Here is a 12,798-nt window from a genome sequence, read left to right as displayed (position 1 = left end):
GCTATGAGTCGGACACGACTCAACGGCACTTAACAACAACAACAACAACAAGCCCTTGTGATTTCCTTCTTTCTTAGTTTGGTTAGAAGGATTGTTACTTTTCTTTGTGATTACCCTGAAATAAATTCTTATCTCCCTAAGTTTGAAATAGTCTGTTTAATAAAGAGATTACCCTGTTTTCCTCTCCATGTGGAAGTTTTGTAATTAAAATTTTTATTCCCTCTATTTGCTTTGTTACTGTTGTCATTTGCAGATTGACTCCCCTTTTTCTCTATGTACATTTTTTGTGAGCTTATTTGACAATCTTTTTCTGGTTTGCTTTCTAGGTGGTGGTTTCAAGTGTCTCAATTTTAATTTGTTTTTCTCTGTTGTGAGTTCTTTAGTGGAAGGACTCATTTTAGCATCTCTTATAGGGTCAGTGTGGTTTTCACAAATTCCCTTAATTTCTGTTTGTTTGAGAATGTCTTGATTTCACCGTCATATTTAATGGAACGTTTGGCTACATATGTAATTGGTCAGTAATTTTTATCTTTCAAGGTTTTGTGTATTCCATCCCATTGGCTTCTTGCCTACATAGTTTCTGCTGAGGAATCAGAGCTTAGTCTTACTGGTTGTCCATTGTATGTGACATTTTGGTTTTCCTCAGATGGTCCCAAGAATCTTTCTTTGTCTTTGGTTTTGGAAAGTTTGATTCTTATATGTCTTGGTGACTTTCTCTTGGGATTGATCCTTTATGGGATTTGTTGACCTTCTTGGATGGATATCTTTTTTCCTTCATGATATGGGGGAAATTTTCTGCTAGCAAATCTTTAACAGTTTTCTCAATGCTTTTATTTTATTTGGGGGGGGGTCCTCTTTTCCTGGTATCCCAATTAGGCATATGTTGTTTCTTTTCATTTCATCCCATAAAAGTCTTAGGTTTTCTTCAATTCTGTTAAATATACTTTTCTGATTTTTCATCATAGGTTGGAATTAAAGGACTTGTTTTCTAGCTGGGAAATACATTCTTCAGCCAATTCTAGTCTACTCCTTTGTCCTTCCACTGTGTTATTTATCTCCATAATTATAGTGTTCATCCTCTGGATTTCTAATTGCTCTTTTTGTGTGAGTTCTACTTGTGTATTTATCTTTTTATTTTGTTCTTGAATTATTTTCCTGAATTCTTCCAGGGTACTAACTGTCTTTTTGTTACTCCTGTTTATGATTTTCCTCAGGGACATATCCTGATTCTTTAGTTGTGCACTTGTTTCTACTATCTTGTCCTGCTTTTTTTGGTTTGATTTGAAGTTGTCTGTTGTTTCCTAGACATTGTGAAGATGTTTTTATTTGTTGGTTATGTACTGATTTGTTTCACTCTCATTTTATGTTTTACTATGTCTGGAAGTGTGGAGCAAGTGTACTTCTTTGGTTACTAAGTCAGCTGTATTGGGTTGCTCTCCAGCAATTGGTATTACCTATCTGTTGAATGAGGTGTACAATGTAATAGTGACAGTTAACTAAACCAAAAAAACAAAACAAAACAAAAAAAACCTACCAAACTCACTGCCTTCGAGTCAATTCCAACTCACAACAATTCCCTTTGGGTTTCCAATGTGGTAAATCTTTGTGGAAGTAGATTACCCAGTTTTCCTTCCATGGAGTGGCTGGTGAGTTTGAACCACCAACCTTCTGGTTAGCAGTCAAATGCCTTAGGCACTACACTACATTCCTACTATTGAAGGAGATGGGAGAAAAAAAAAAGCTGCCAGGGGCAAAACCCAGGATTGAAAGGCAGAGGCTGTTTTCTGTGCTTAGCATGAGTTAATTAAGTCAGTGATATAGGGACAGGAAGGTTAGCCTCCTCAATTTTTGGCTCTGTCTGGGCTATTTGCCAATGGTGGTGCCCAGCCATTAATCAAAGTCCCACAGTTCAGACCTGACAGTCACCTGAAAGGACAAAGGGCTACCATCTTTTGTGTGGATCCATAAGTTGTGAAATCCCAGATCCCAAATCTACTCTGTGTTAAAAATGGTTGCTAAGAATTAAACCTGAGCCCACTGCTTTATATCTGCATTGGGGTTCTGTTAATTCAGAGAGAGTTTCTCTTCCTTTTCCCCCACTCCCTTCCAGACTCTGATGCTGCTTAAGCTCAAGGGGTCCTGTTCCATTCCCCTTATGATCTTCATTTCCCAATACAGTCTTCATCCCCACTCAAAGCCCCAGCTCACCTTGAAAAACTCCCAGTGTGGCTATTCTGAGTCTTTAACTCAACTCCTAACCTTGAAGGTTAACATTTCCAAACCACCCACTGGTACCACACAAGAAAAGACCTGGAAATCTACTCTATTAATTAGCCAAGAAAACTCTATACAGCAATTCTACTCTGTAACACATAGGGTCAGTTAGCATGACAGAATTGATTTGATAACAAACACAGAACCACTAACAAAGCTCTATTAACTGACCCTAAAAAGAATAATACCTTGATAATACCATGCACACCTAAAACATGGATCTTGATCTCTAAACGCTTTTTTTTTTTTTTCTTCAATAAAAGGAATCAGGAATCTTTAAAGAAATGGTTGCTTCCAGTGCTGGGGCAGCCAAAGTACAGGATGACTCTGGAATAGCTGGTGGTGCCAAAGACTAAGGAAATGCTCAAAGGTGATGGTGGCATGTTAAAAGGATCCAGCAAGCAATTTGAAGGAGCTCACAAAAGCAAAGTTAGAGACAATTTGAGAAGTAAAATAAATGCTTGCAGATATTTTCTCATGCAATCTCATACAAATATATAGTACATAAAATCATATTTAGTATATTCTAAATCTTTTTATAAAATATTTGGACCATGTCATGTATAAACCCAAAAAACCAAACTCACTGCCATCAAGTCAGTCCTGATTCATAAAGACCCCTCCTTGGGTTTCCAAGGTGGTATATCTATGGAAGTAGATTGCCCAATCTTCCTTCTGAGCGGTGGCTGTTGAACCTCCAGCCTTCTGGTGAGCAGTCAAATGCCTTAGGCACTATGCCACCAGAGCTCCTATACATAATCCCCCATTTTTATTTGCTCTTCAACAATAGTTTGGGAAAATATCTCTAAGACTTCTGTTAGAGCTATAATTCTTTCTTTTACATTGGTAGGTATTATTCTATTTTAAGAATATATTAATTATAATAAATTCTTTATCAAAGGACTACATTTTTTCTCTATCTTTGTCCATTAAAACACTTCTACAATAAACATCATGTTCCATATGTCATTATATACTGTTAATCTCCTTTCCATGAGAAAAATTTCTTGGAGTGACAGTGCTAGGTTGAGAACATATGTAATTATTTTCAGGTATTCCCAAAATTTTTACTAGAAAACCTGTAACATTTTTAATTTCCATCCATAATTTGCAAGTAGCTTTTTTCTTCATCTTCATTGAATTCTTCTTTTGTTTCCAATCTGGTGAGTCTGAAGAGCTGTATCACCATTACTTTAACATATCCTACTCTGACTAATTGAGGATTTGAAAACATTTTCTTATACCTATTGATTGTTGTTGTTTGCCGTCAAATAGGACCCAACTCATAGTGACCCCTCTTTGGGTTTCCAAGGCGGTATCACTATAGAAGTAGATTGCCCAACTTTCCTTCCTAGGAGTGGCTGGTGGGATTCAACTGCCAGCCTTCTGGTCAGCAGTCAAGTGCCTTAGGCATTATGCTGCCACTCCTCGGAAGAAAAGTTGGGCAATCTACTTCTGCAGTGATACTGCCTCGGAGACCCAAGGAGGGGTCGCTATGAGTCGGGTCCAACTCAGTGGTACATAGCAATAACATAAGCATACCTATTGATCATTTAAGGAACTCTATGGTGCAGTGCCTAAGGCATTTGACTGCTAACCAGAAGTTTGGCAGTTCAAACTCACCACCTACTCCATGAAAGGAAGAAGGGACAATCTACTTCTAAAAAGATTTACTGCCTCTGACACCCAATAGGGGATGGCTTGAGTTGGAATCCATTGGATGGCAGTGGGTTTGTTTTTTTTTTGTTTTATTGGTCATTTGGATTTGCTATTCTTTAAATTATCTAGCATATCATTTGTCATTTTCCAATATAGCACTTAATAGGTTTGGGTTTTCTCTCCCCCAAAATTGTTTATAAGTGTCCTTCTACATGTTAAAGAAATTTAATAAATATTTTTCCATAATTATAAGCATATGTTTTCAAAATGTATCCGTGTGGAAAAGAAATAGAGATGAATCTCATTATTATACCATAAGAAAATAAATACTGGCTGAATTAAATATTATAAATAAATTTTTAAATCTTACAAGAAAATTTAAGGGGCACATACAATCGCAAGATAAGGAAGACCATAACTAGGCCTGCAAATTCTAAATTCATGAAAGTAAAGATAGATTTAAAAAAAAAAAATGAGAGAGAAACCCAAACACACTGGCATCGAGTTGATTCTGACTCATAGTGACCCCCATTGGGTTTTCAAAGCAGTAAATCTTTAGGGAAGTAGGTTGCCCCATTTACCTTCCATGCAACAGCTGGTGGATTTAAACCACCAAACTTCTGGCTACCAGTCAGATGCCTTAGGCACTGTGCCACCAGAGCTCTTTACAGATAGATGTATATTGACCATATAATAATTTTTTTAATGACTTAATGCAAAGATGCCATTAAAAAAGTTGTCATTCTGTCCTGACTCATGGTGACTCAAGTTAATTAACAAATTTCTTAACACATTACTAAAAATAGATAAATAAATGAAGTAAGGCAAAACTGAGTCAACTCCAACTCATAGCAAGCATATAGGACAGAGTAGAAATACTCCCTAGGGTTTCTAAGGCTGTAAATCTTTATGGAAGCAGACTGCCTCATCTTGCTCTCATTCAGGGAATAGTAGATCTTTTAGTTAGCAACCAAAAGCTTTAACCACTGCACCATCAAGTTCTTTTAACACTGGAAGTAGGGGTCTATTCTCTGGTATGGAAATCAATAGGTTGATGTTATGATTTTAGATGGAATTTTAGAAGATTTATACATGAAATAAAAAATTCCTTCCTTATGGAAAGAATTAGTTGCCTTCAGAAAACTCATTGAATAGTTTACAAATAACTTTAGTTCCCAATGCAATGGCACAAATTCAAACTTTTTTGATAGGACATTTTATTCCTACTGAAATTTATTATCTCTTTGAAAAAGTTGAGGATCCAGTCCCTAGAGAAAGGGCTTTGCAAAGCTAATCAACTATGAAAGAGGACAATGGCTTCATAGAGTCTCCTCCCTCCCTTCCCTCTGGGTACAGGGTTAATTACTATACACTATAAGAAAGAGTTTGGCATTTAGTGTTTGAAAGTTCTGTCAGAGACAAAGAAAATACCAATATTGATAAAGTACACCATATTTCTTATTCATTTTGGAAAGCATCTCAGAAAATTTCAATTGATTCTCTTCTGCAAAGCAATGTGAGAAGAGAACAACATGCCCTGCTCATCTGCAATACTTCATCTTTATTCTCCAGTTTACCCTGATTGGAGACCTCATGACTTGCTACATACTGAGTGGAAATAAAAGAAGTTTAATGAATTTCATCAAATCAGCTACACAATTAAATTGCATATGAAGATGTCATTCTATCTGTGCACTTTAAATTAGCTCTATTTGAATTCAAGGCTCTTTGGACATAAAAAATGAATTGATCCATCTCCAGTGCTTAAAACGGGAGCTCTGGTAGCATAGTGGCTAAGACACTTGCCTGCTAACCAGACGGCTGGCGGTTCAAACCCACCAGCCACTCCTCGGAAGGAAGGTTGGGCAATCCTACTTCCGTAGTGATACTGCCTCGGAAACCCAAGGAGGGGTCGCTATGAGTCGGGGCCGACTCGACGGCACATAACAACAACAACAACAAGTGCTTAAAACAGAGGTAAACACAATACATTTCAAAAAATTAATAAATAATATTATATTAAAATATGAGTGTTTTAAGCCTTTATCTAGAAGCTCCAGTGGTGCAGTGGTTAAAATATTCAGGTACCAACCAACAGGTTGTGGTGATGAACCCCCAGCCCTTCCATGACAGAAAGATAAGGCAGTCTGTTTCTGTAAAGATTCTAACCTTGGAAATCCTATGGGGCAGCTCAATTCTGTCCTATAGGATCACTATACATCAGCATTGACTTGAGGGCACTTTTTTTTTTTTTTTTGGTAGTACTTATCTCATGAACTGATTATAATCCAAATCTAAAAAAGAGACCAAATTTTCTACCAGAAAAAAAATCTCATTCACTCAACTTTAGTTTTTATGTACCATTTTAAAAAATATGCAATGCTAGTTTGAGTACATTTGTAATTTCTATGAGAAATATGAAGCTTGAGGTAGATGACTTTCATGTTCTAAGCTTCATTGTGCTTCTTACTAGCTCTAGGACCTTGGGGAAGTAATTTAACCTCTGAGCACACACATTGAGTTTTCTGCCTACCATGTTCATCTTTAAAAAACTGGAAATCTTTTTTTTGACAAATATCCTTTTACTGCTAAGCTAAGCTGCAATGTACTAGTTGGGTGGGAAAAAAATAGACTGCTCTTATTCATCCATAAGTCCAGTGTGAAAATGAAAGTTCTGTATAGTATTTGGAAGTCTTAGGTACATTCACAGCAATATGAGATAATCTGAGAGAACATGAAAGTAAACAGTTATATTATGAAACTCACCATATGCCTTTGAGTCAATTCTGACTCATAGTGACCCTATAAGACAGAGTGGTACTTCCCCATGGGGTTTTCAAGGGTATATGTAAATCTTTACAAGAATAGACCGCCTCATCTTCTCACACAGAAGCCTGGTGGGTTCAAACCACCAGGTTTTGGTTAATAGCCAAATGCTTTAATCACTACATCACCAGGCCTCCTTTATATCATGAAAAGGAAGTGGAAAACCCATAATGTATATGTAGCGTAAACAAATGTACAGAGATCAGTTTCTTAGTGATTACTAAGGGTAGTTCGGCGCTCTGGTAGCATAGTGCCTAAGGCACTTAACTGCTAACCAGAAGGCTGGAGGTTCAAACCCACCAGTCAGTCCTCAGAAGGAAGGTTGGGAAATCTACTTACATAGTGATACAGCTTCACAAACCCAAGGAGGGGTCGCTATGAGTCGGGTCCAACTCAATGGCAAATAACAACACCACAACAACAGGGGTAGTTTAGAGAGAAGGGAAAAAGAAGACAATGCTTATGGAACACTGAGCTTCTGTTAAAAGTGATGGAAAATTCAGGATGGTGATTGTTGAACAACATAATAAATGTGTAATTAATGTTGCTAAACTATACATGTGAAGAATGTAGGAATGGCAAATGTTTTGTTAGCTATATATTTACCTCAATAGGAAGAAAAGAAAGAAAGGAAACCCGTAATGTTACAGAAAAGAAAGCTGACATTCAAAGCTTTTAACACACTTCCCCAGTTTATCAATTTACTGGCATATTTGGAACTGAAACCCTTGTTACCTCTTATCTTGATGCGCTTTTTCACACTGCAGTTTAAAAAAGCTTCCAAGGTTTCAATGAATTTCATATTTTTTATACAATTATGCAAACTCAAATATGGAAAATCCAGTACAGACATGACAGACATAAAGTCAACCAACATACAAGTTAAAAAGGAAGAGATGGTATGTTTTTAACTGTGGGTTAAAATATTCTAAGATGATTACAGATAAGATTTGTAAAATCCCATCAGCCATTTCTAAAATGCTGTCCTTCTATTAACTCCTGTTGTAACCCAGTTGCTAGGCTCCCTGTCTTATTCCCTTGGTATCTCACAAAATTCAAATGCTTTGTTTTGCTGTCCAATTGAATGTTTGCTACTGAAAATGAGAATAACATTACTTCAAGATTCTAACAAAAGTACAGGGCAAGAGTACAAAAGTGCAATGGCCTTTTGAAGTGTTAGCCATAATTGTAAACGTGGGCAAGGTATTACAAGGTAAATAATCAATAGCCTATCTGATGTCATTTCAGAAGTGCATATGGGGAATTTCTAGATTTTTGTTTGTTTGTTTGTTTTAGGTTTTCATAACACTTTAGCCTTAATACTAGGGACAAAACCCAAAATATTAGTTGCTTAAAATTCCTAAATCCAAAATGATATCACAGGTAATTAATCTAAGATTTGCTTTCAAGAGTGTCTAAATATTTTAGGTTACTCTATGTTTGAAAGACGAGCAAATGTTCACAAAAGTGTGCAAAGCAGAAAGTGAGCAGTCAATGCAGTTAAATCTCCTGATTCCTCCCCATCTTTCCTTCTTGTCCACAATTTCCATCTGCTCCAGTGCTGCCTGTTAGAGTGATAAATATACTTTTGCATATTCTGTTGCCCTCACTGACTACAGAACTTGGTGAGATATCACACATAACAAGAAACACTAACCAATATATTATGTTGATGATGAAATCAGTTTATTACTTTTATGAGTACTGCATTTCAAGTAAAGGAGTCAAGTGGCTGCAAAGGAATTAACTGACCGCTTCTTTCTTCTGTAACTTCAACAGAGAAGGCCTCTGAGCTCTGGAGGAGAAACACCAGATTGAAGGTCAGTCAGAAAAGGCCATTGGCTGAGGTTAGGGGAAAAAACAAATGTCAAGACCTCTATGATATGATACTTCACCAAAATAATACAATGATTATTTCACTTTTCAAGATCGCAGTTAGGGTGACCTTATACTTTACAATGTAAAGAGGAATACTTCTGAGAGTGGCAGGGGTTCTAATAGTGACTATTAGAACAGGACAGTGGGAGTAAATGAGGCCACCCCTGTTACACAGACTCAAGGAGATCAGTGCAAAACCCATGGAGACTGTGAAGTATGTGAAATCTCTCTTTAGTGATGCCTACCCTCTTTTACCAAACTCATTAGCAACATTTGCTTTGCCAATAAGATCAAAACATGCTCCCATATTCCATATTTGGAAAGTTCTTTGCAGAGATTTCCTTCCAATGAAATTTTAAAGAAGTATTAGGAGTTTAGAATATTAAATTTGTTCTAAAGATGTTCACAATTTTGGTGATCAAAGTCTTAAAGTACAGTAAAGCTCATCTGAGAGTAATATACAGAAAGATGCTGAGTAGATGTTTTAAGAAATTATTGTCAAATGAATAGTTACTTATTTAAAAATTAGAACAAAAATATTATAAGCCAATTCTGCATTACTCTCTCTACACTGTTTCCCATGGGTAACACTTTTGAATCTTTCAACAAAAATTTTCATTTATATGTAAGCATTTATGTATATAAATAGATGCAAAAGGATATGTTACCATAGTATATCCTTCTTTAACTGATGGGATCATGCTTTACAATGACCAGCAACTTTCTTTTTCACTTAAAAGTCATTGCTCATCACTTCATATCTATATCTATGACTATATACTTCAAAATTCTTTTAAGCTGAAGGTAAGGAGACATTTTTTGGGAAGATTAATAGCTCTAGAAAAAGTAGATTAAAATGTACATCTTTTACATTTTGACAAGTATGAATAATGAAGAAAAATTATATTTCAGTATTGATAAAATAATTTTAAAAATTAGTCTCATATTAAGATTTCACTGGAATGAATACAGTTTTAGTTGATGGAATTGACTTGCATTAGTACTTTCAGGAAATTTAAGATTCTGAATAGCCTCTACCCAAAGCATCTCAGAGTTCCTGCATCACTGTCCTACATCCACTACATGGTGTGTTTCTCTGTGCCAGGCACTATTCCTGGCAATTTACACTAAAGATCACATGTATACGTCACATAAAATAGGTACTACTATCCCAGTTGCTGAGATTGGTGGTGTGGGGATTATGGAGGGAATGGAAAAGTGAGTTTTCAACTTGCAGAATCATTATCCATTGGTTGTTATTATTAGCTGTCATGGAGTCATCCCTTGACACATCGAGACCCACTGCACAAGAGAACGAAAAGCTGCCAGTCTGTGCCATGCCCATGATTGGTTTGGAATTAATCATTTTTCAAAAGTAGATCACTAGGCCTTTCACCTTTTTCCTTCTTAATCTGGAAGCTCCCCTGAAACCAGTTCAGCATCAGAGCAATACGAAAGCCTCCAGTAACAGCCAGATGGTGACTGTGCATGAGGAGAAAGGGGCAGGAACTGAACCTGGTCCTCTGCCTGAAAGGCAAGAATTCTATCAGTAAACCACTTCTGTCCCCTTTCCCTTCCATTGCTAACCCAAGGAAATTTAAATTCTAAAAATTCAAATAATTCCTCTGAGACCCTCAGAAGCTTGGATTTGGTTAGTTCTTTTCATCCATGCTTCTCTGACCATAAAGGGCAGAGGCTAAAGCGTGTGCATATAATAAATCACCTATAGCTCACATGAAGACAACTTAAAAAGTATTATCTTCATTTTACAAATGAGGACCCTGAAGATCAGAAACTAAGAAAAATTAGTCCCAGGGCAAGGGAACTGAATTGGGAAGGGAGGAATATGAGCCTAGACCTGTCGGAGTGCAAATTCCATGTTATTAAATGAAATTATCCTATACAACTTCCATGAGCTATTCACAGAAAAAGGTATGTCTCCTTTAAATCTGTCTGACAACTTGCTAGATAAATTTACTTATTTGTTTCTATTTGAGGAGGGTGTGGAGTTTAAATGATTTAACTGATTCACATAATAAGGTAGTCCCACTGACATTGAGGAGTAATACTAAGTGAAAGGAACTGTGTCACCATCTACCTAATAATAGGTATTCAGTTGGAAGGAAGTGAGAACAATGTTTTTTCACATCAACATAAAATCAAAGGATAGTCTATGAATGTTGAAACTTATCATATGCTTTTTAAAATTTTTGAAATCCACTTTTGCTATTATATTTTTACAAATATAGAAACATACTTGAAATACTTGGAAACAAATATTTACATTTTTATCTTACATTTCACATTATTAATAGTAGGAGTGTATAAATTCTGAAATTGCTAGCAAAATGATCATAACTAACTGACATAGCCATTAGCTCTGGTTTTATAAAATTGTTGGCTTTTTATACTTCAGGGAACCAAGATTTGAATCATTTAACATGAATAAGATAAATGAGAGCGTCCCATCGGAATTCATCCTGTTAGGTTTCTCAGATCGACCATGGCTGGAGCTTGTGTTCTTTGTGGTGTTCCTGGTTTCCTATATCTTCACAATCTTTGGTAATGTGGCCATAATTCTTGTGGCACATCTGGACCCCAAACTCCATACCCCCATGTATTTCTTTCTTTCCAATCTCTCTGTTGTGGACCTTTGCTACACCACCAGTACAGTTCCACAAATGCTGATAAACATATGCCAGACCAGGAAAGTAATTAGTTATGGTGGCTGTGTGGCCCAGCTTCTCATTTGTCTGGCCTTGGGTGGCACTGAATGTATTCTCCTGGTCATCATGTCCTTCGATAGGTTTTTAGCTATTTGTCAGCCTCTCCGTTACTCAGTCCTCATGCACCAAAGGCTCTGCCTCCAGTTGGCAGCTGCATGCTGGATTAGTGGCTTTAGCAACTCAGTATTGCAGTCCACCTTGACCCTTCACATGCCACTGTGTGGTTACAAAGTGGATCACTTCTTCTGCGATGTCACTGCTCTGCTCAAGTTGTCCTGTGTTGATACAACAGCAAATGAGGCTGAACTCTTCTTTGTCTGTGTGCCATTCCTTCTAATACCCCTGACACTCATCCTTATATCATATGCTTTCATTGCTCGAGCGGTGTTGAGAATACAGTCAGCAGAAGGTTGGCGAAAGGCATTTGGGACTTGTGGCTCTCACCTAATTGTGGTGTCACTTTTTTATGGCACTGCTCTCTATATTTATTTGCTACCACCATCCTCTACCTCCAAGGACCAGGGAAAGATGGCCTCCCTCTTCTATGGAATCATCACACCCACGTTGAACCCCCTTATATACACCCTTAGAAACAAAGATTTAAAGGGAGCTTTCAAGATGCTGCTTGCAAGAGTCTTCTTTATCAGAAAATAAGAAATATGATAGGCCTTGTTAAAAACCTGAAATTTAGTTAAATTCTCTCCTAGGTACTCTAGTTTTGCTATTCTTAAAACTATGATGGTGATGATACTCAAATTAAATTTCATTGTCAGAGAATTACATTTTTTTCCTAGTATCTGAATATATTATTATTATTATGTATTTTTTTAAATTGTGATTTGGGTGAAAATTTACAAAGCCAATTCACCTTCCATACATCAGTTCACATACACTTTGTCTCATGACATTGACTAAAATTTTCCCCAATACAACAGCTCCCCTTCCACTTCCTCCCAATACCTCTTCCCTGTGTCCATCCCTCCATGCACTCCTGCCCCCTGAGCTGTTCAACTCATATGCCTTTCTTTTGTTTGCTGGAAGCCACAGGTGTGGGTTCAATTCCAGACCTGGAGGGCAGCTAGGGGCCATAGTCTCAGGGGGTTCCACCAGGCTCTATCAGACCAGCAAACCTGGCCCTTTTTTTTTTTTTCCCCCAAAATGATTTTGAATTTCGTTCCATATTGTTCTCCCTCTTTATCGGGATCTCCTACATAGATCCCCCTCCAGGTAGTTGACAGTGGTAGCCAGGCACCATCTAGTTCTTCTGGTCTCATAGTTGTATAGGCTGTGGATCTCATGGTATACCAGTTATGGCTATTTTTTTCCATGACTTTTGGTTTTCTTCATTCTTCTTTGCTCTGGATGAGGAGAGACCCATCGCTGCATCTAGATGGCTGTTTGCAAGCTTTTAAGATCCCAATCACTACTCACTAAA

At 37.1% G+C, this 12,798-nt stretch overlaps 1 protein-coding gene across 1 annotated transcript; it reads left to right on the top strand.

Annotated features, from left to right (window-relative positions):
* The first annotated feature begins 11,078 nt into the window (after positions 1-11,078).
* On the top strand, positions 11,079-12,017 carry LOC103210590 (olfactory receptor 2B2-like). Its single transcript, XM_007956505.2, has one exon. It carries the CDS (start codon positions 11,079-11,081, stop codon positions 12,015-12,017), a length of 939 nt encoding a protein of 312 aa, XP_007954696.2.
* The last annotated feature ends 781 nt before the right edge of the window (positions 12,018-12,798 follow it).

The sequence above is a fragment of the Orycteropus afer genome, unplaced genomic scaffold, assembly GCF_000298275.1.
Source record: "Orycteropus afer afer isolate SDZICR_OR568_19922 unplaced genomic scaffold, OryAfe1.0 scaffold00627, whole genome shotgun sequence".
NCBI classification, from domain to species: domain Eukaryota; kingdom Metazoa; phylum Chordata; class Mammalia; order Tubulidentata; family Orycteropodidae; genus Orycteropus; species Orycteropus afer.
This window is presented reverse-complemented; position numbering and strand designations above follow the sequence as displayed.

What these genes read in the sequence shown, in the direction of transcription:
- LOC103210590 (XM_007956505.2), top strand. Translation starts at nt 11,079, where the DNA reads ATGAATAAGATAAATGAGAGCGTCCCATCGGAATTCATCCTGTTAGGT.